The sequence below is a fragment of the Polychytrium aggregatum genome (genome assembly GCF_025602895.1).
Source record: "Polychytrium aggregatum strain JEL109 chromosome Unknown BJ171scaffold_1, whole genome shotgun sequence".
Lineage (NCBI taxonomy): Eukaryota > Fungi > Chytridiomycota > Chytridiomycetes > Polychytriales > Polychytrium > Polychytrium aggregatum.
Window position 1 is genome coordinate 1,332,568 of NW_026516203.1, and position 21,378 is coordinate 1,353,945.

Below are 21,378 nucleotides of genomic sequence, written 5' to 3' on the forward strand. Positions count from 1 at the left end.
CATGTCCACGGCCACGCAACAGCATGTTCGGAGCAAGCGGGGCAGCGGTGTTCCTGAATGTACTACAATCTACCGCCGCACGTTGTTGACTTCAGGGGCACAGTCTTGAATACATCCTGTCGACCACTTGTGGCGACAATCAACCGGACTGGTATACCATGATGCGGTGTGTATTCGGGACCAAGAAACAGGCGATCGCCCTGGCTCAAAACAGTGTGTCCCGATTTCAACCGGGGCACGCTGTATGCTTCCAAGTGTACAGTCTATCCAGAAAGAAACGGGACAGTTCCTTCCTGGCTTCAGATATCTGAGCCCCGCTGACTGACTGTAGGCCCCGGTGGGCAAGCCATGCGATTGTTTCCCGTCCTAGTTGGCAATCTCTCTGTGTAGTGCATCCGCTCCACTCTCTGGACAACCCCATGGTTTCTCGATATCAAGATGCTCGACCTTCTCGAGTCGCTTGAATTCCCGACAATGCGAGCATACCTGTGATGCGTTGAACTCGTTCACCGAGCACATCTGGCCGTCTCTGGTGGTGGGTGAGCTGCTCGAAGTACTTGGCGAACCTGAGTCTCCTGGGACTGGAAGCATATCCCTTCCCCTGCTTCCACGAGGCATTCCAAAGGCAATCATCACTTCGGTCTCCTTGGACATACTTGCTTGGCCATGAGTGCGATGAGTGGGTGGGTGTATTCAGGTTCCAGAAAAAACCCTGTCCTGATTAAAAACGGGGTGTCCCATTTCATTTTGGAAACGCTGTATGCGGATGATGCAGGCAGAACGGCTCCGGAGGCGGCCAGGGAACAAGAGAATCCCCAAAGGATGTCCGGGGTGGCTGCCCGCTGGACAACAGGCATCCAGGTTGGTCAAAAGCGCCGACCAGCTAACCGTGCGTGAGGAACTGGATTCAAGCCCCATGATTTCGACCTGAGCGACGGATCTGTCTGACCAAGGACGCTCGAGACAAAGGATGGGGGTTTGCCGAGTGATTCGACCATGAGAATCCAGCCTCTCTGGAAACGGATGGTGCTCATCAATTGCTCTGGGCGGGGAGACGAGCGGGATATAACCGGACCACACTGCGGGTCTGCCATGTCACAGTCCGGAGGTTTCGTCGATCGGTTCGCCGATCGGACACGCATCGAGGCCGCCATGTCCGTCTGGGGCTTGCTGCAACGGGTCGGGAGCGGCTGCAAATGGGGTCCGGCGACTCGCCCACCACGAGGATGATCGTTGGGTGTGCATTGGACAGCTCCATATCGACGGGTGCTGGAGACGATCCTCCGTAACGAAGCTACAGATGGGCTGGGGGCGAGCAAAGACCAAGGCAAATGCAGAGATATCACGGGCCGCTCGCATATCGCCCGATTGTGGACTGGCTGTTCGGCGGGACTTGACGCTGAAGTCGCTGAAGCTGGTGGCATGCAACACAACCATGGCGATCAGAATCGCTATGACGCAGTCCGTGGACTGGAGGTTAGATCGATACAGCCCGCCGGCTCGACACCCGCCCGACTTGGTTCTCCTTTGGTCGGTGCGTTGCTGCCCGGAGATCCGATGCATGCAGCAACCTCGCCAGATCTTCGGTTTGTCTCGGCTCCCTTCGGGTTGCCGCGGCTCGGCCGGACATTATCTCGGACTCCCTCACGGCCGGCTCTCAACCATCCCTTCTCGTGTCCTCACGATGACCTCCATTGGACCGCTGTCCATTCTCCGCCGGCTCCGACCCCCGCTGACCCCAGCGAGATCCGTCCGGCTTTCGCTATAAGTGATGTGCGCTGCCCTTGCGGGCGAGGACAGGCTCCCCTCCTGGCTTCCCTCATCTCCCCTTCCACCACGCAGGTTGTCTCTCTCGGGCCGCTGCCTGTTCCACGCTCGCCATGGAGTCCCCTCATCAATTCTACCACAAGCAGAGTAAGCCATCGATGCAAGCGCTACCGTATCCTGCCGATGTCGTGGGGGTTGTGGTGGGCATGGATGCCGTACAGTCCAGGCAGCCGATGCATGTCCTGGTGCTGGCCGCAAGGTCTCAGCGAACGAGCGAGCATTGGAGCCTTTGGCTGCTGACACTCATGCCACTCATGCTGCTCATGAGCATGAGCAGCATGGGCAGCAGCATCGTCGTCCGCCTGCGACACGGCCAAAGCCGATCCAACAATAGATCCATGCGACCGACGGTCTCGCTGATGGCCGTCGTTTTGCTCACCCCGCAGATAAAATTGGCACGGGCTCTTTTGGCTCGGTATACAAGGGAATCGACCTTCGAACGAGCAAGCCCATAGCTATCAAAATCATTGACGTTGAAGGTGCGGCTTTCCTCGTCGATGCTTTGGACAGCCTGAACATCATGGTCCTGCATCTCGCCTGTGCACACATATATACTCGCTCTCTTCAACAAGGACTTACCGCAGCCCTTGCATTTCTCTGCCTTTCTATTTTCTGGCCTTTCCCCCCCCCGGCTTTCGCCTGGTCCCCTCCTGGTCCTCCACGATATACTTCGCATACGCACCAGCCGCCGAGGACGAGCTCGAGGACATCCACCAGGAAATTCGAATCATACAGCAGCTGCACTCACCGTACATTACCGAATACTATACCTCGTTCATGAAAGATGACCAGCTGTGGATTGTCATGGAATACTGCATGGGCGGGTCCTGTCTTGATCTGGTAGGGGCTCGCCTTTGTTGTCCTCGGCATAGAATGGGTCCCTCGAGGATTCGGCGTTGCTCCTGCCATCCCAGTGTATCCCAGTTGTGCATCGCACTCACTGCTCTAACCTCTCCCATCGATCAGCTGCGCCCCGGCCCAATCCGACCAGACTACATCTCCATCATCGTTCGCGAACTTCTGAATGGCCTTGTGTATCTGCATCGCGAGCGAACCATCCATCGCGATGTCAAAGCTGCCAACGTTCTTCTGGACGCTCAGGGAAATGTCAAGCTGGCCGACTTTGGTGTCTCGGGCCAAATCAGCCAGACCCTTGGCAACAGAGCAACTTTTGTGGGAACGCCTTTCTGGATGGCTCCAGGTATGATGAGGTGGATATATCACTCGTGCCGCGGCCCTTTCGCTGTCTGGAGCAGTGACAGGTGCTCCGCGAATCCAACAGCTGGGATTCTTGCAGGACAGTATCAATGCCTCGACTAACTCTCCGTTGCTCGCCATCCTGCCCTGGCCCATTCAGAGGTAAGCAAGCTATCGATTTCTTGAGCTGCACAATTGCCCTTTGGTATGTATGGTTCGCGAGTGCTTAGGTGCCTGACCCCACTTCCATTACCACACTCTAGGTCATCCGAAACAATGGTGGATACACCGAAAAGGTGGGTCACGATGCGTCGGTGGTTGACTGCCGGCGTCAGGATATCAGTTACCATCGCATGCATGATTCACGGGGGCTTTGAGTGAATGAAGCATATTCGTGGGCCCTCACCCTCTGCGTCAAGCCCTGGAATGAATCATCCTGCAGCACTGACTTGTGGTGTGTGTTGTTGTCCAGGCTGATATCTGGAGCCTGGGCATTACCGTCATCGAGCTCTTCACAGGGGAGCCGCCACATTCCGGACTGCCAGTCATGCAAGCACTGAAGGCAATTGTGGAAGACAAGCTCCCGCTCGATCAACTTGAGCGCGCTCCAGAGCTTTGTCACTTTGTCCGAAGGTGTCTGAATAAGAACCCACGATTGGTAAGCTGCTTGCGCACAACCAGGTTCCTGGGTGGTGCTTGGTCATCCGTCCAACAATCTTGATCATCGATCTCGCCTTGTCGTTGACGTTACGGCTGTCATTTTGATTGTCGCTGTCGCATCCGTTGTCAGGTTTGCTCGCCTACTAACGACATCGAATATGTCTCTATTAACAGCGCCCGAGTGCCACTGATTTACTACGCGACCCATTCATCGCCAAATATGCGAAAAAGTCAACCAGCTGCCTGACAGAACTCATCGCTCGACATGCCGAGTGGCGCGAGACAGGTTCTTATGCCGATTCAGACTCAGAAGATGATGACTCGAGGTCTCACAGAAGGTATGTGTGTCTGCGGATCGGCGGCTTTTGGATACGCGTCGGATGTTGCGGTATCCTGGTCTGGCCATCCGCCGGGTCCGAGCTCCAGCAGTTATGCTCCTGCATTTTACGCACCATACGCGCCTCTTCTGCCTTGACGATAGCCGATCGAATCTGCGTCGGTTTAATTATGTTGCATGGGAGGACAGGGCCATGGCCTTGTGGTTTGGATCGAGTGCGATTATGCAACCCACTACTTTACGCCGAGATGGGAAGTCGTGCTGACGCCTATTCTCCATCAAAACGCCAGGAGAGAGGATACATACAACGATCCAGATGAGCCCTTTTGGAACACAGTCAAGGTAGCCCCGGCAAAGGAACGAGACGCCATTCAAACCCCTGCTCAAACGCCCCGACGTTCAGCGAGCCCTGCTCGCCCTAACGCTCAGGGATACCAAGGCAAGGGGGTGAAGCCGGTGAGTTCAGTCAAGTCCTCATGTTCGGATGAGTCTGCGAGTACATATACTCCACGGGTAGGGTCACCGCCGTGCATGTGCGTCGCCTGAATCCATAGTACCATAGGTACCCAAGCTTTGGATCTGTGCGAGAAAGTCGCTCACTGTATATCCTCCTATCCCCACGCTTGCTTGTCATCTTGACAGCCTCCATCGGTGATGCGAGCCACAGCTGTCTCTTCAACTTCGCATTCATCCGGCCAGAGCACCGACTGCCACTATTCCCACTACGACGACGATGAGCCCGGAAAGAGAACATGGGTGCCCAACAAGGACGGATCGGGCCGATACAAATCGGACCATGTATATCAGAACTGCCCTTCAGACGACCAAGACGATCCCGAGCTGGATGAAGGTGGAGGAGAGGCCATTCTCGAAGATATAATTGTGCCCTCACTTGTCGAGGTAAGATTCTGCCATGCCTACATAGGCTGTTGCAGCTTCTGTGAAGACTGTTGGCCTCTTGTTGTCCTATCATCTCAGTGTTTTGCTTATCTCTTCTGACACGAATGCTCGACATAATGCTCGACACGATGCCACATCCGCCGCTTGATATCAGCTTTCACAAAAGTACGGCAGTACCGCGCGGATCTTTGAGGTTTACAGCTCACTGCAGAAGCTGGAGCAGGTAGATAGCAGCAAGCATGCCTGCGGGGCCGGTTGCTCGAGCATTTATGATATCCCCACACGTGTCGAGTTGCTCTATCCGGTACGATGCCGATTTAGCTCTCAGTTGACTGATGTACTCTCCTCTTCTGCATAATCGCTGTGTTTGCTCCCCAGGAATCCCCAGGAGCTCTTGAGGGCTTTCTCCTCATGGTTATCGAGCGTCTGCGCAGTGATTCGGCGCTTTCGTGATCAAACGAGGCCACACCTGCTGCATCCCGGAAGCTTGAATGTTCAATCTTGGCAAATTCCACAGCACTTCACTATCGACTGGTTGTGCAGCCTTGCCATGTGCGACTGGAACCACCAAAGCCACGAATCACCGTTCATTGTTACCTACCAGCGACCACTTTGGTCCCCATTTGTACCTTGCACCCATTGTTGTCCAGCAGTTCGATTGATAAGTTCAGGGCGCTCTGCAACCAGTCAAAACGTAAATAGTTTGAATGGCGCTCAATGGCGCGACATATATCGAGTCGAAGCTACCATTTCACCCAGGCTTGGCCCATCGAGCGTGTGCCTTGCACCGAGCAAAGGCTACGCAATTGCCTGGCGTAAATGAGACAGTCCTTGGTTCGCCTTCGCGTGGTGGATTGTCATTGTAGAATATGCGTGCGTGCATCCAAAATCCAGATAAATCAAGTATCTCCCCCCCCCCCAACAAAATAAGCAGGGCGACCCATTTCATTGGTATGTCGGGGCTTGGGTTACCTTCCCCAACACGCATGTGTCGGCCTCGCATGGCGGGAGATTGCCTGTGCATCTTGCAGCGTGTCCGCCAAGATGGAGCCGGCCCGCTGAAGAAATATTTGAGCCATACCAGTTCATATGGGTGCCTGGCCTGCTTGCTGCGGCCTTGGCTTCGACGCTGGACTGGCTGTGGCGCAAGGCCGCTCTCACATGACAGTGTCCAGCCGCGACTTGCCCAAATCCAAGTCTCCTGTTCAATCGTTTGCACCATCAGCCTTGCTCAAGCCGGCCCTGTCCGAGAAGCCATGAGTGATCGTGGCGGCAGCCTGTTCCGAGGCAACCCAGGCGGCGCATCTCGCGGAGCCGCAAATGGAGCGCCAGGTCGCGGGCGAGGAAGAGGTATCAACCGTGGAGCAGGGGGCCCCTTTCGAGGTCATCATCACCGAGGCAAGCCAAACAGGGCAGCCGCAGCTCATGGCCGAGGGCGGCATGAGCTTCGCCAGCACCACTCGGCCCAGCCTCATTTGCACTATTCCAAAGAGTCCGGCACAGGCCCAGTGGCCACAGAAGCCACTCGCGGCCGAGGCCGATTTTCGACCGCCTCGCATGATCGTCCTGGGCCAGCGTCGACGGGTTCGTCGATCCCCTTCGATATCGCAACCCATACCTTTGTCGCCCAGAACCCGGCAGCACTTCCGGCCGACCAACCCAGCATCGATTATGTGCGCATGCTCCTCGAAAGCGCCGATGATACACACGATCTTGATCCCGACATGATCTTTGGCGCCCTCACGGAGGGCACGAGTGCGGCCTTCTTTGGGCCGCAGGATCCGATGCAAGAGGATCTGGCCGCCAACCTTGTGTACATACTCCGGGAGCTGATTGAGCAGCAACTGGACCTGTATCCAACCTTTTGGTACGAAAAGATCATCCTGGTGAGTCTTGGGCTCCCTGCCGAGCGCTGCCCGCAATGGCCCGGACGAGTCTGTCGCCCGGCGCAAAGGAACCGGCTTCGATGCGCCGGACTGAGCCTTGTCTTTTGGATCATCGACGCATGGTCTGCAACCAGTACATCATCAAGGTGTTTGAGGCTACTTCGTCCCTGTCCAGTGTCAATCTCTTCCAAAACCTCTCGGTTGGCGAGTCGATCAATCTGCTGACAAAGGAAGCGATTCCGCGAGCCCTGTGTGAACTGCTCGCTAGGACGCTGGCCGTCGAACAAGACAGCGGGTAAGGATGATCGTGCAGCTGACGACGATTATTCATTGCCTGATCCCTCGTTGAAATGGAATCGATTGAGTTACCGTGGATTCATGCCCTTCGACCACATCTTTGTCTTAACCGCCCCTTCGCCTGGCTGCGGCTGAATATCCAGTGATGAGGGCGGCCAGGATGTAATCCGGTATTTTATCGAGGTATGTCTCCGAAGGACGAGCGTCGGTCATTCTGGCGCCAACAGAGCCATCCAATGATAGCATGCGCCCACTCATATTCGTCGGTGATTCATACTTGCCCTCAAGACGACATTGACCGGCACCATCTCGATGAGAGTCGCAATGTTCTACTGTGTGTCGACCATTCCGGAGATCCTGTTGCCGACTTTCCTGAACACGGCAATCAGCCACTATGCCACCCACGGCCACCCGCTAATGTTTTTCGATCGAGAGGAGCCCTGGTAAAGAGAACCCTCTGGTTGAAGTCATGTATGCACTACCGCTGGCCTCAGCTCCTAATTATGCGCTCAAATGTGCTCTCGCCACTTCTGCTGAAGCCATGCACTCAAGTCCGATCCCATCACTCACGAAGTACTTCGACTTATGGAGCACCTCTATGCGCTTCACCCTGTGGTACTGGTCAAGTCCGTCACTGTCCTAGTGAATCGGTATCTTGGCGCTGTCCTTACCAGCGAGCTCAATCTCAGCATTGGTAAGCTGCTTGGCTGTTAGCGACTCTTGCTGATGCACATGCGCTTCGGCAGCACACGGCACATTGTGAAAGATCCGGTATCGGAGCAGCTGTTGCGCGCTGCCATGGCTTATCCGCTCTATTTCCACCAGAGTTTCCATCAAGATATATTGCATCGTTCCTCTTCATACTGTTCCTACCCATGCCGAGGCTTCTGAAGGGTACGATTTGAGGAGAGGAGAGGAGAGGAGAGCAAGAGCTTTGCTGGTCCTTGTGGGAGGAAGAGCGGCCTTGCGAATTACAATGTACTTGAATGCGGCTGTGCTATTGCATCGCCTCGAAGCTCTTGTGTGCGCACGGCGGTGTCGGAGTCGGAGTCATCACTGCTCATGCTTGGAGGATAGCATCCAAATATGCAAGTGGTTGAGCAGCTAATGATGTGGACGTTATATTTTGCTCTTCCCCAGATGTATATGACGGCCTTTTGACCTCGCAAGTGAAAGATCTCGCGAGAAGCTGCATTGTTGAGTGTCAGTTTGGCTTTTCTCTCAATACGATCCGTCCAGGGTAAGTCGTGCCGACAATGTGGTATCCCTGGCGCCTCTCAGGAGAATCGACTTCGATGTTAACACCGGCCTGTGGATAGAACGATCGAGGTGCTGAGCAATTCGGTGGTCCGATGGATATGTGCCACGATCCACCGAGATGCCTCCATGGTCTCTCTCTTTGGCTTTGAGCTCTTTCTGTTCCTCGAAGATCTTGCGCAGGCCCCAAAGGCCGATCAAAAGAGCGGAAGTTCATCGCTGATCGCAAGCAATGCTGCCGTTTTCTGTTTGCGGGAATTGATTGTGGCAGTACGTATGTCACCCCACCCATCGCATCTGGCGCGACCACACTGTCACTGATCCCTGGAGCGTGCCTACTTGCCTACTTACTTGCTTTCCTCTTTGATCTGGATACTCATGCATAAACTTTGCGCTCCCCAAAGTTTCAAAATCATGTTCACTCTGTTGAGCAGCGTGAACAGGCCTCCGAGATTTGGGTCTCCCGCTGCAGCACATTGCTCGAACTCCTGGCTCGTCGGTGCATGGGCGCCGGGAGCGAGCTGCATACCCGACTGCTATTGGGTGCTGTTTCAGTGCTCCTTGGATCTCAGGCATCGCATGATGTAGTCGTGCAGCTGGTGACGACGCTTTCCGGTTCGAGAGCCGCACCGCTGCTCAAGAGTCTCAGATCCGAATATGTAGTCCGATTTGGCTTCAAGTTTTATAGGTATCGTCCTCACCACTGTTATGTTATACGAAAGCTCCGGTGGCGCTGATAGGGCTGTTGGTACAACGCCGATAATTGAGAAAATGCATGCCTGCAACCCGAAAGCAGTCCCATTGAGTTGTGCTGGATCGCCGGCTCCGTGTGTCCGCTTGCCGGTGTGGCATAGTTTCATGACATATCTTCGTTTGATCTACCTTTATTTTCTGACGGACTGGTTGCCTAGTGATTTCCTCACCTCGGTTTTACATCAACTTCCATCGCTTGACGAGTCCAAAATATCGACCGCATTCCAAAATCTCGCCGAACTTGTGTCCCTCGATCAGCTCGAACCTGTGATCGGCGCGTTAGCTGCCACTAAGGAGCATCACCCAGCATATATTGCCCTTGGAGTCTTGATGAGGGACTGGAATCTCATCCGTGATTTTACAGACTCATCGTACTCGCCGTTGCTCCGCAAAAGTGCCTTTGAGCTCTCTCTGGCCTGTCTTCCCACAAACAATGACCAAGTTCTTTGGTGCCAGCAAGCCCGGCTCCTGACTCCTATTGCCAAGTTTGAATACTGCAAGCGCGCTGTCGAGGAACTCTTTGACGTGCTGCGTGCCGACGACGGGCAGCCAGAGGAGCTTGGCCTTCTCCCCTTGGCAAAGAAAACGATCGCTCGATTGTCGTCACTGCCACTGACGACCGCCATCCTTGTGGATGTGCTTATCCAGAATGGATGGGTTGAACCTTCTGGGCTGAAGCTGAGCGACTTTCAAAGCAGACAGGTCTTCGAAGTGCTCTGTGGATGCATATCCGGAAATGGTAATTTGGCTGGAGGGCCGCTGTACGACCCAATGGTTGTGCTATACCTGACGTGCTGAAGCAAAAGAGACCGCTGATCTAATGATTGCGCCGTCTATCGACAACTATTAGAAAGCGGGGCTTTTGTGGTCGCCAAGATATTGTTCGGCAAGTTTGCTCATTATCCACCAACCCCTTTCGGCAGATATGACGAAGTTCTGCCCCGGCTCGTAACATTCCCTCGGTAATGTCCCGCTTCAGGCAGTTTGCTTCGTGGATCTTGAGAGCTCCGCCCTTTGATCTCGGGATCAGTCACGAAGGAACCATCGCTTGCTTTGATTCGCACCCTCTACAGTCACTCCAGCTGGGAACTTTACGATTTCCGCTCCGAGCACGTCCATATTGGGCGTGGTCACTTGAATGAGCAGCAATGGCTGAATGCTTCTTGATGGACATTTCTGACTTGTCTCCATCTTTGCTACCCAACACATCTGCTCCGTGGATTCGCCTTCTTGCCGACAGTGATATTCATATATGGGGTACTTTCCGACGGAATGAGTGGCTGTGGGACCTCACAGAGCTATGCGCGACAGGTAATACCGCCGCATGAGGGCCGCAGTGCATGTTGTTCCTTCCAGCGGTCCGGCAGACAGTGCCGTCAGCTTGAACTCCTGTGAGAACCAGTGAGCGATCGTGCTCAATGTCTGGCTAATCTACCCCGTTCACAGATAAGCGGTCTGTTCCCTGGCTTACCGAGATTGTGCGACCACTGTTGGCGTATCTCATCGGCTTCTGGGAGCAAGACAGTCGGCTGGCCCCACCCCGATATCCCTATGAAATGAATGCGGCTTTGGTGGTTGTCCTGGCATTGACGAAGGTAAGCTCGCAGCACCGCGCATCGTCGCCGTGATTAGTGGTCGTGTCCCGTCTAACCTCTACTTCTATGCCGCCACCCGCGTTCTCTCAGATGGAGGTTGTCTCCGGTGTATTCGGTCAGATTGGTCTTCTCTTTCCACTTATTGAAGCCAAGCAGCTCGCACAGCTCCTGTGGATCCTGTGGCAACTACTGAAAGGTTTCTGCAATGCCTGGCCCGACGAGCAACGACGGCAATGCCAGACACAAGGCCACAGAGTCATCGTGGATATTGTGAAGCGGCGGATTGACGAATGCCATGCTGTTGCGCTCCCGTTCTTGAGTGGTCTCGACTGCTCTCCCAAAGTGAAGCGAGATACTGAGTCGTTGATGTGATTGGGTCTCCCCTTTCGAGCTGCGGATGGCCATGCGGACGATCTCTGAGCGTCTCCCAAACCCCCAAGTGAATATGGGACACCCCGTTTTGAGCCAGAACAGGTGTTGTTCTAGAACCTGAATACACCCACTCATTGCAATCATAGTCAAGCGGTATGTCCAAGGAGACTGAGGTGGTGATTGCCTTTGGGATGCCTCCTGGAAGCAAGGGAAGGGATATGCATCCAGCCCACGGGGACTCTGGTTTCTCAGAGCTGCACCGCTCTACTTTGCAGCGTTCACCATTGATCCCATCATGGCGCGCACTCGATGCAGTGCAGTGCAGTGTGTTGCTCCGACATCCATGTGGCCAGTTGCTGCTCACAAAATCCTAACAAGCACGGCCCATCAATTTTCGACTCGAGACGACCTTGGCAACGGCGGCCGGTATCAGCGACGACGGTGACGAATCAATGGATGCCCGTGCACGAGCCGGTTGGATCATGGGTTACGGCGTGCTTTCGACCAGCTGGACAGCACCGTACAAAGTGTAGCTCTCGATATCAAGACACCCGGCCTTCTCGAGTCGGTTGGCCTCCAGGCACTCTGAACACACCGTTTGGACATGGCAGCGATAGGTGGAATATGTGTATTTAAGCCTGGAAATAGCGACAACTCAAAATAGGGTGGCCTATTTCGAAATGGGCACGCTGTATAAAGAGAGCGACATGTAGAGCGGCCGCCTTCTTCAATATTACTGTAATACACCTATCATATCATATCGCAGGACCTATCTCAAGCCAACAATCAATCGAATCGAGCACATCCTATATTTGGTTACAGCGCCCATGATTCTCAAAAGCTGATGCGCTTCCAGGAAGCGAGTAGTCCCAGCGGAGCTTGCTCAGCCTCGATGAAGCGACGTTCGGAGAACAGCTCGAGAATGTCGTCCTTGTATATTTCTTCCAGGCGAGCATAGTAGTGACGTTCGTCCATCGAGATTGCGTTTGCGGTTGATTCTGCCCAATAACCCTTCTTCTCGGCGTCCGAGAAGGTTGGCTGAACAACTTCCTGGAGTTCGCTGTAAACTCGGGACCAGTGAGGCAAGAACGTAGCTCGCATTTGAAGAAACCGCTCAAGAGAAACGAGCTTCTTGGGGCGGCGCGAGATCAGCTCATCGTCGCCCGAGTCCGACACGCTCGCATCATCTAGGTCGCTTTCAGACGGTCGGAGCTTGCTCTTGGGCTTGGCCTTGGTCTTCTTTTCAAGGTAGTCGTCGACGAGGAATGTGATGGGCGGGCGAAAGGTGATCGAGTCTGGATCGCACGGAATATACAAGCGCGGCTGGTCAGGGGCCAGTCCGCCTTCACCACGCAGGCGATCGTCCTTGTTTTGGTATTTGATATACTTGAGCATATCGTTCCAGATTCTTTCGTCGTGCTGGGCGAGATAGTTAAAATCAAACTTCACAGGCGAAATGGCGTCCTTCAGAATGGAGAGGCTCAAGTATGGATTGTAGAGACCAAGTCCTCCTTCAAAGTTGGGCCAGTAGATCCACCACTCGGGAATCTCCGAAGGGTTCTCGCCAAAGAGCAGGGGGCGGCTGCGGATCATCGAGGAGACATACTCGAGGGCGCTGCCGTTGTGGTCCGGCAAGATTTGGCTGTGGATCTGATCAAAGCCAGCGACGATTTTGTCGACGTGATCGCGCCCGAGAGCGACCGAGATGGCGCCAAAGTTATTCATGAAGAAGCGCATATATCTGTTGTAGATCGAAGCCCAGTCAAAGAGGGTGGTTGCTTTCTCAAGACGCCACTTGAGCTCGACAACGTAGGGCATGAACTTGTCTGGCACAACGCGGAGGCTGCCGTCGCTACAGAGCTGCATAAAGTTGAAGTAGATGGGGCTTTGAGGCAGAGGGGCCTCTCCGAAAAACTGTGTCTGTGGGTCGCTGAGCTTTGCCAAGTAGCTTGGTGAGCGGACGAGCACCGAGCCCGATTTCTCCTTGTTGAGTCGTAGACCGCAAGTGGTCAGGAAGCGCTCGGTAATGTTCCAGGCTCGCTGGGCGTGCTTAGGATTCTTCGAGAAGAACCAAATATCATCGAAGAGCCGATAGAGCGAAACGCCTGAGTGACGGTTGACTTGGAGGTCCAGGCAGACCAAAACAAGCTCGCCGAAGAGGGTCTGGAGCGAGGATGACGACGAGAATCCACGCTTGAGGGCGCGAGGGGTTGTCGCCCCTTCCAGTAGCACTGGCACATCCATGATGTTGGCAAAAATCGCGCGCCAGGTGCTGTCGACACCAAAGATCTCCATGATCTTGAGAATAGCCCGATGGGGGATGGAGGGTCCGAAGTTGGCCAAATCGGTTTGAACGACTGTAAACGAATCATCCGGATACATCGCCTGATGAAGCTGGCACTCAGTAACGATCAGTCTCTGGAAGCGCTGCTGGACGTTTTCGATGCGTCCGCCGAGGGGCGATGTGGACGATGGCGCAACCGAGTCCAATTCCGAGTCGGAAGTGTCGTAGGATTCGATGAATTTGAGCAAGCTTTGCATACAAAAGCCCTCTCGGTGGATATTGCTACGAGCGGTATTGATGGAGCCACGGGCGCCACCTGTTCCCTTCCAAAACGGCGGTTGGTATAGCGAGAGGAACTTGCTGTAAAAGTAGCAATTCCACCGACAGCCGAGATATTCATGGAAAAGCCACACGAGGAGGTTGGAGGAGTAATATGGCCGGTATTTTTGCTTGATATGCCGATAGAACTGCACAGGAACGCCGGCTTCGGACCACTTCCAGCTCTTGATGTCGGCCAGCATCAAGGAGAGGACACCGGCGATTTCGCTGATGGCGGTTGGGTTGTTGATCAGCGTATTGATTTCATCCTGTCGATTGGCGTAGTCAGCGCAGCCGCGGGCAGTGATGAGGAGACCCTTGACCTCGGCGGCAGTGATCTTCATCGTCAGCAGACTTTTGCCAAACGTTTCAGTGCACTTCTTGATGTTCTTGAATGCGTCCTTGGAAGAGTCGGTCTCGAAGGTGAACAGGGCCGTGATGATGGACTCGAACTGGGCCCAGTCCACGTCAGCGTCGGAGAAGACCAGCTCTTCGTATGTCTTGATATCAGCTTGTCTTTGGGCATTCTCCCGGGCTTGGTCGTCGACAGCCATGTCGTCGACCGAAACCCAAGATGCGTCTGGGGCCGGGGCATTTGCGTCGCCGTTCTTGTGCGCACTGTCGCTGCTGATCTTTTCCGACACGGCAAAGGCAAACCGATTGGCGTATTCGAGCCTTTGCATCTTGAATTGCATCTTCTTGCGGAGGTGGCTGATCTTGGAGGCGAGTCCTTTGCTCTTGGTCAGATGGGGATACACCTTCATGAATTTGATGATACCATCGATCGAGTCATCCTTTTCGTACAGCGGATGCTTGGCCAGCGCTTGGAGTTTTTCGGCATCCGACTTGAGAGATTTCACGATCGCCTCGAACTCCAGATGGTTGGCTCGGTGCTGCTGGTACCGCTCGCGGATCGAGTCCATCTTGAAGACGGCGACGGCACTCAGCGCAGACTGGTTGGCGAAGCTCATGGCGATCGATACGGTGACGATGACGGTGACGGTGACGGTTCGGAAGAGGAAGTGGGAGAGGAAGGCTGGTGCTGATCGATTGGGGTGTGCAGGAAGCGCGCTTTTATGTTGGGGGCCGCAGGGGAGCAGTCGCCCGCCACAGGGGGGAGCAGTCACCCGCCACAGCGGCGGAGCAGTGGCGGGCGGCGATTGGCGGACGCGGCACAGCCGAGTCGATCCGGATCGAGCCTCGCCCCCGCCAACGCCAGCAAACACGCCATTGACTTGCAAACGGCTCAACATCACACCATCCAGCACCACACCCCCCCTGCACCGACCGGCAAGTCGTCCGCAGACCGCCCTCGATGTCCAGGAGATTCCTCCGCTTCGACGCCTTTGCCAAGATCGATGGGCCCTACAAGTCCAACTCGGCACTGGGAGGCGTGCTCACGCTGATCGTCGCCCTGCTGTCCATCGTCCTGGTCACCAGCGAACTCGCCACCTTCCTCAAAATCCACCAGGACTACGAGTTTCTTGTGGACCAGCAGCGGCACCAAACTCTGCAGATCAACATGGACCTCACCATCGCTATGCCGTGCGAATGTACGTAGCCATTGAGGACTTGTAGAGGGCCGGCAGCCCACACCCAAGGATTCTGGTCAGACCACTAGCGGTTCCTTTGACTCTGATCGCAACCTTTATTCCGGAAAACGCCATCGACGCAGATCTTCGTGGCGATGTGCTGGATGCCTCTGGAGGCTTCCTGCACCTGGGAAACGGATTCCGGATGACACCGGTATGTAACTGTACCCTCAGCGATTCTTCTCGGAGATCCGAAGACTCGTAGCTCGACTTCAAGCATACCGGCTCTGCTCTCCGTCAAGTTGGGATGAACACACCCGTGGCGGTAGATCCAACTGTTTCAGACTCTGTCTGAACTTGGATCGATCGCCCGTTTCGCTGTTCCGAGTGCGAAGGAAACAGGCATTCACTCATCACTCTGAGCACCTTGTTGTGTTATAGGTCATTTTTCACACCCACGGCGTCTCGTATTACGGGTGTGTATCTTAGCAACAGAGGATGAATCGGATTGCTGTCAAGGTGTCATGGCAGTTCTCCGCAGCGAGGACAGTCCGGTTGCTAACACCCATGCTTTTGATGCGGTTGCAGCAAGAAGGCCGCATCCAATCTGAATATAGTCAAAGCAGTAGCGCAGGCAAACAAGTTCTATGCCGATCCTGATCTTCAAGTATCACGTAAGGGCACAGTCGCCGGCAGGTAGCATCTCTTGGAAGATACTGAGGCAACGGCGTCCCTTCTCCTAGCGGGCGATAATCCTGCTCGAGCCTGTCGGGTTCAAGGATCCATCAACGTCCAGAAGCTGGCCGGCATGCTGCACTTTACCGCCTTGGGGCACGGATACAATGGCGCACATGTCGCACACGAAGGCAAGTAAACATAGACCCTGATGAGGTTGGGTGTTTTCTACTCCTTCTCTCGATTAAAATCCTGTTGGCCCAAGCCAATGTTGGCTATTGATCCTATCGGACGTATGCTTATCAGTCGAGCCACCACAGCCATCAACTTTACCCACAGGATCGATAGGTTTTCATTCGGCATAAGCTATCCAGGTTAGTTGGGTTGTTTGGGCTCTTTGACAATCAGTTTTGCATTCACGCAAACTCCCCTTGGGTCTCGGGGTGTGGGCAGCCGTCCGCTTGGAGGCCATGGTCCATGGATCGTTCCAGCAGGCAATCCCACTTTGCAAGTCGCGCTAACAAACCAAGCTACAGGGCTGGTCAACCCGCTCGATCGGAGCTTGGAGCTGGCAGAGTCACGTAAGTGTGCGGTTCCTGGCCACGAGGCCGTTCTGCATGTGCTCGCTGGCGTGGCCGCTGCGGGCGCAGTTTGCTCTGAGGCCACATTGATTCACAATAATCCCCTTCTTACTCGGACCTCGATGGACTGGACAGACACCGACATGTTCCAGTACTTCATTTCGGTGGTGCCGACGATATATATCGACAAAATCCGGACCTTCGGAGAAAAGATCATTTTGACGAGCCAGTATGCTGTGACCGACTACCAGAAAGTCGTGAGTCAAGAGGCCGGCCATGAGGGTCTCCCTGGCATCTTCATCAAATACGAAATCGAGCCCATCTCCGTTCGGGTTACGGCCAGTCGCCAGTCTTTCCTACATCTACTTACGCGCCTCTCGGGGATCGTGGGCGGTAAGAGCAGCGCAAGCAGGGCCTTTTCATCACATCGGTGCAGGAGCCTCTGCTGTATTGCACCGACCGCGACAAAAAACACTGATATTCTTCACCGCTGACACATCCAGGTCTCTTTGTGAGCACCGGCATGGTATTTTCGTTTTCCAAAACCACCTTGAACTTTGCCTCGCGATTTTTGAGCCAGCCCAACTAGCTCTGCTATCCTGGCCTGATTGGAAGCCTGACGGGGCTGAAGGTGTGGTATTGGTTCGGGATCCCAAATGAAACGGGGCATCTGTTGAGCCAGGACATATATTCTGAGACCTGAATATACCCACCCACCCATCGCTCCCATGGCCAAACACAGCACCCTCGATTTCCGCATCGCTGCACTGCGATACTACTCGCTACTCCGCAGTTTTAGTGGCGGATTTTACACACCGCAACAGTGTCCTGGGCAGGTCGCTGTTGCGGTACTGAACTGTGTTGTGCCCGCTCTGCCAGAGATGTCATTTGAACGATGAATGACACTCTTGCGTTGAATGGAGATCGCTTCCCCGGCTCAACTCACGCCATCTCGAACCGTCGCACCACAGCAACACAAAGCAGCAACCAAATGAGGGGATTTGTAGGCAGGGGGCGCTCTTGGATTCATCTGCTGAGGACGTGCATTTGGAGCTCGGAGAAGCTGGTCAGCAACAACCCCTCAGACGAGGCAATACACCCCGAGTTTCGGGCTGCGATGCATTGTGGTTGTGCGATTCCATTACTATGCTCAACGCTGTCCGTTGGTATCATCTCCACACCGACGAGCCGCAGGAGCGATCAGGTCATCCCAGACGCATATCGAGGGAAACCAAGCCGAGTTGGAAAGCTTGCTCGTTAGTCCTTTCTGAGTCTCTCAAGACGCGCCTGCAGATCGTCGTCGCCAATGGCGACCGCCTGTGCCTCGCGCTCGGCCGGGACAGTTTTGCCTCCGAGTTTGCTTGTTGGTGCATCGACCAGCTGGACGATACGACAGAGGAGCGGCGGGTCAGATCCACAGACAGTTGGTATAAAAGTACTTCCCTGGAATGTCGCCAGCCCGGAGCATCGCAGGCCCCCAACACCGCACACAGGAGGGCTCTGGGCAACCTGTCGTACCGAATGTTCGAGATCAATGCCGATTTCGTCCAAGACCTTGTTGAGGATCTCTTCAGACTCTTCCTCGTCGTCCTCCTCATCCATGACGTCGTCCATGGCGTCGTTCATCATTTCCTCCTTCATGTCCATCATTTCGGACTCTTTCTCGAAATCCATCATGATCTTCTGAATCGATGGCATGTTGACCTGTGTGTTCATCCGGCGCATGGCCAACGTCACGCCCTTCATGGCTGTGGCCATGGCCTGGTTGGATTGCATGGTCTGCGAGAACAAGCACGACGGCAGGGAATCTTAGCCGCGCAGACCCATGCTATTTGTGGCCAATATGCCAATGGCGGTTGCCTCTGCCCGAGACAACATCAGCAACACCGTTTTTGCAGGACGTCGCTCTGCGACGCAGATGCTGCACTCAACCTGGATTCTCAGGGACACGGCCTGTAGCTGAGTTTTCATCTTGTAGAACTTTTGGATGTGCTTTCGGGTGCGCACCAGGTCCTTGGCCATCACCTTACATGCGTTCTTGTGTGTACAAAGATGCGGACGCTCAGGATCGCGCATGAGACCACTGTTCGAGGTTGATATGCAAGCTCCATCCCCTTCACTCACACACATGCTTCTCGAGCAATAAAAGTGCACTAGCATACAATTTGGTTGGCCTTAGCTGTCTTCCGTATGTCCACAATCAGCTTCTTTTCCTGCTGCTCCAGCTTTTGGCGCTCTCGGTCCAGGTCGCGCTGGGCTTTGTTGAGTGCTCTTTGTTGCTGGCGAAGAATCTCGGCCGGGGTCTTTCGGCCCCAGATCCATCCAATGCTATCCATCATTTTTTCCGCGGGGTGCTGCTGGTGCTGTCTGAACGATGCAGGATGCGTTGGCGATGCGAGGGTTGCTGGCGCTGTGGGGGTTGCTGGCGATGGTTTTGGTGGAGGCGCCGGGGTGATTGCGCCAGGCCTTGTCCGATGGCCCACTTGATCCCATTCGAGCCGACCAGACAAACCAGTCCCGCTCGGCCCCGATTGGCCAGCGGTCTTCACGTGACGCGGATGTGTATGAAGCCAGCCCGGCAGCCTTCTTGGTGTTGTCTGCCTTGGTGCTGTCTGCCTTGGTCTGGACAGAGCCGTGCACAAGCCCCGCTGCAGCCGCAATCGGGGTCGCTATCGAGTTCGCTGTCGAGGTCGCTATCGAGGTCGCTCCATAGCCGCGCTGCCGCTTTCGCCGATATGTCCGGACGGAGCCGGGGCCCTCAGCGCTCCGCCATATTTTCAGATCTGCTCAGTCACATCCCGCCCGATTGTCAGCCTCACTTTGACGACGTTGTTTCGCAGCTTCGACGTGGCTACAACCGCCACGGAGGCTCTTCGTCGGCGCGAGACACCCCCGCATCCCTGCCACAGTGGGCACCCGATCTTTCTCCGGCACAAGCCATCGACTTGATGAGCGAGACGCTGCGCTTTGCAGCGATGTTGGATGTGTATTTCGACAATATTGGCCATCGCGGCGACGTGGATGGGGTATCGGATGCCCTTCGCCATCTGGGTTATCGACAGTCCAATATTTTACTTCGCAGCAGCAAGCGAAAGTATGATGGGTCCGGGCCAAGCGGCGAAGAGAAAAGATTTTCCCCCCACAATGGTACGCAGGGGCACCGCTGGTTGGCCGGAACAGCTGGCTGATCGTGTTTGTCGCTGCCGCCTGCTCTTGAATCAAATATTGCGCACTGCTGGAGATCATGCACAGTCCGAAACACTGACAGACCAACGGCCATATTCTTCGTGACTGAAGCAACCTCGCAGACACAGTCGAGTGCGTTTCGCAATGACTCCGACCAGAGCCCCGGTAACGTGGACCAGGAGCACCAACTTGCTCATATTGACCAACTCAACCGAACTCTCAAGACCATCATCAACGAAAACAAGCGCCTCAAGAAGGACTGCGAAAAGCAAAAGTGCGAAACGATAGACCTACAGAGCCGCATTCGCAACCTCGAAAACAGTGTCACAACATATCGAACGCTCTACGAAAAGACCAAGCGCGCGCTCGACGACGATTCGGACGAGTTTGCCATCAAGCCCTTGGCCAGCTCGAAAGCCGAGGAACCCAGTGCTGCCTTGGCACCGAGCTCGTCGTCTGGCCCCAATCCGGAGACAGATTTGGCCCCGGTGGACCCCATGGAGCTGCAGATCCTGGAATCAAAGTATAATGAGGCCCAGGAAGCCCTGGACCAAGCGACTGAGGAGAAAGGTCGGCTCGAGAAGCAGCTGGAGAAGCTGGAGAAAAACATCGAGGGACTTTCTATGCAACATCGGGCTGAAGTCAGCCAGCTCAAAGTAAGGAACGAAGATCTCGAAAAGGCCCTGGCCGAGACCCAACAGGAGTTGACTGCGCGCTCCGAAGGCCGTCAGAAAGGCGATGTGCCTATCGACATGAGCATCTATAGGGAGAACTCACCCCTTCCTGGAGACGTTTGCACCAAAGCCGAAGACCAGGACTCTGAATCGCGCGTTGCGATCAAGAAGGAGCCCGTGCAAAGCCTCGATGATAATCAGAGTCACATCATCGCATCGCTGAACATAAAGATTCGAAGCCTTAAGGAAGCGAATGAAAAGGCAAATCGCGCAATCAACAAGCAACAGGTCGAGCTCGATGCCCTTCAAAAAGAAATGGAGTCCACCCGTCATCAGCTCCATCACCTGCTCGCTGTCCGTGAACGGGACAATGAAGCCCTTCACGCTGAGTTTCGAACGGCACGAAATTTCGAGATCGAGAAGTGGAACAATGAGCGGGCTGCACTCAAGTCCGAGATCGAGACGCTACGGGTCCAGCTCGCACACCAAGAGCATCATGGGCAAAAACCAAACCATCCAGCTCATTACCGCCGCAGTTGAACTCGATCCTTCCGGTGGCCTGTCGACACGACGGGACAAATCATTTTACACAGAGAGTGCCAAAAACAAAGGACTCGCACGCTCTTTGCCACTCGGCTGTATTGCCCGTCCTGCAGCGACACCAGCAAGGATATAGGTGGACATTGAAAATGTAGCCTTTCATCCATGAATGAATTCACGATTCGAACATCGCCAGATTGCAGGGGGAGGGTCGCTGTGACTCTCCCCTTGCAAATGACCAATACATTTCGTTCGCAGCCTATGAGCTGTACAAACCCAGCAACCAACCGAGACTAGACCTGTCCCTCGATTTGCGCGAACCATTTACAAACACTCAGGACGTTCTGGTTTGATATGAGCAGGGGTCGGGGTCTCCCCCTCCGTTTTTTGACTTGTAGATGCGGTTAAAGGAGCTGGGCTGTCCTCTATCGGGGTCTTGCTGCTCGATTCGCCAACTGGCCATTCGTGCTGTACAGTGGTGGTGGTGGTGGTGGCGGCGGCGGACCA

At 54.7% G+C, this 21,378-nt stretch overlaps 7 protein-coding genes across 7 annotated transcripts; 6 read left to right on the forward strand and 1 right to left on the reverse strand.

Annotated features, from left to right (window-relative positions):
* Nucleotides 1-1,880: 1,880 nt before the first annotated feature.
* On the forward strand, nucleotides 1,881-5,374 carry BJ171DRAFT_576664 (uncharacterized protein; the record flags this gene model as incomplete). The annotated part of the gene is made up of 12 exons (XM_053113765.1): nucleotides 1,881-1,914; nucleotides 2,214-2,306; nucleotides 2,513-2,667; nucleotides 2,794-3,000; nucleotides 3,288-3,320; nucleotides 3,497-3,682; nucleotides 3,859-4,022; nucleotides 4,312-4,363; nucleotides 4,451-4,477; nucleotides 4,664-4,921; nucleotides 5,076-5,144; nucleotides 5,300-5,374. 12 exons carry the CDS (start codon nucleotides 1,881-1,883, stop codon nucleotides 5,372-5,374), a joined length of 1,353 nt encoding a protein of 450 aa, XP_052971938.1.
* Nucleotides 5,375-6,124: 750 nt separating this feature from the next.
* BJ171DRAFT_9731 (uncharacterized protein) lies at nucleotides 6,125-7,209 on the forward strand. Its single transcript, XM_053116006.1, has 2 exons — nucleotides 6,125-6,807; nucleotides 6,942-7,209. The coding sequence occupies exons 1-2, from the start codon at nucleotides 6,178-6,180 to the stop codon at nucleotides 7,104-7,106; spliced, it is 795 nt and encodes a 264-aa protein (XP_052971939.1). The 5' UTR covers nucleotides 6,125-6,177; the 3' UTR covers nucleotides 7,107-7,209.
* Nucleotides 7,210-8,744, forward strand: BJ171DRAFT_9748 (uncharacterized protein). Its single transcript, XM_053116011.1, has 6 exons — nucleotides 7,210-7,287; nucleotides 7,393-7,547; nucleotides 7,644-7,798; nucleotides 7,930-7,998; nucleotides 8,245-8,344; nucleotides 8,424-8,744. Exons 2-6 carry the CDS (start codon nucleotides 7,417-7,419, stop codon nucleotides 8,680-8,682), a joined length of 714 nt encoding a protein of 237 aa, XP_052971940.1. The 5' UTR covers nucleotides 7,210-7,287; nucleotides 7,393-7,416; the 3' UTR covers nucleotides 8,683-8,744.
* Nucleotides 8,557-11,226, forward strand: BJ171DRAFT_9739 (uncharacterized protein). Its single transcript, XM_053116007.1, has 7 exons — nucleotides 8,557-8,635; nucleotides 8,766-9,049; nucleotides 9,273-9,853; nucleotides 9,965-10,076; nucleotides 10,355-10,425; nucleotides 10,561-10,709; nucleotides 10,800-11,226. The coding sequence occupies exons 2-7, from the start codon at nucleotides 8,865-8,867 to the stop codon at nucleotides 11,079-11,081; spliced, it is 1,380 nt and encodes a 459-aa protein (XP_052971941.1). The 5' UTR covers nucleotides 8,557-8,635; nucleotides 8,766-8,864; the 3' UTR covers nucleotides 11,082-11,226.
* Nucleotides 11,227-14,945: 3,719 nt separating this feature from the next.
* Nucleotides 14,946-17,220, forward strand: BJ171DRAFT_9756 (endoplasmic reticulum vesicle transporter-domain-containing protein). Its single transcript, XM_053116013.1, has 9 exons — nucleotides 14,946-15,236; nucleotides 15,359-15,429; nucleotides 15,657-15,691; nucleotides 15,804-15,889; nucleotides 15,959-16,081; nucleotides 16,211-16,264; nucleotides 16,427-16,471; nucleotides 16,607-16,864; nucleotides 16,975-17,220. Exons 1-9 carry the CDS (start codon nucleotides 14,999-15,001, stop codon nucleotides 17,058-17,060), a joined length of 996 nt encoding a protein of 331 aa, XP_052971942.1. The 5' UTR covers nucleotides 14,946-14,998; the 3' UTR covers nucleotides 17,061-17,220.
* A 508-nt stretch (nucleotides 17,221-17,728) lies between these two features.
* On the reverse strand, nucleotides 17,729-18,807 carry BJ171DRAFT_418212 (Snf7-domain-containing protein; the record flags this gene model as incomplete). Its single annotated transcript, XM_053107330.1, has 4 exons — nucleotides 17,729-17,851; nucleotides 17,990-18,250; nucleotides 18,404-18,508; nucleotides 18,634-18,807. 4 exons carry the CDS (start codon nucleotides 18,805-18,807, stop codon nucleotides 17,729-17,731), a joined length of 663 nt encoding a protein of 220 aa, XP_052971943.1.
* Nucleotides 18,808-19,206: 399 nt separating this feature from the next.
* Nucleotides 19,207-20,871, forward strand: BJ171DRAFT_576669 (uncharacterized protein; the record flags this gene model as incomplete). Its single annotated transcript, XM_053113766.1, has 2 exons — nucleotides 19,207-19,618; nucleotides 19,769-20,871. The coding sequence occupies 2 exons, from the start codon at nucleotides 19,207-19,209 to the stop codon at nucleotides 20,869-20,871; spliced, it is 1,515 nt and encodes a 504-aa protein (XP_052971944.1).
* Nucleotides 20,872-21,378: the final 507 nt, after the last annotated feature.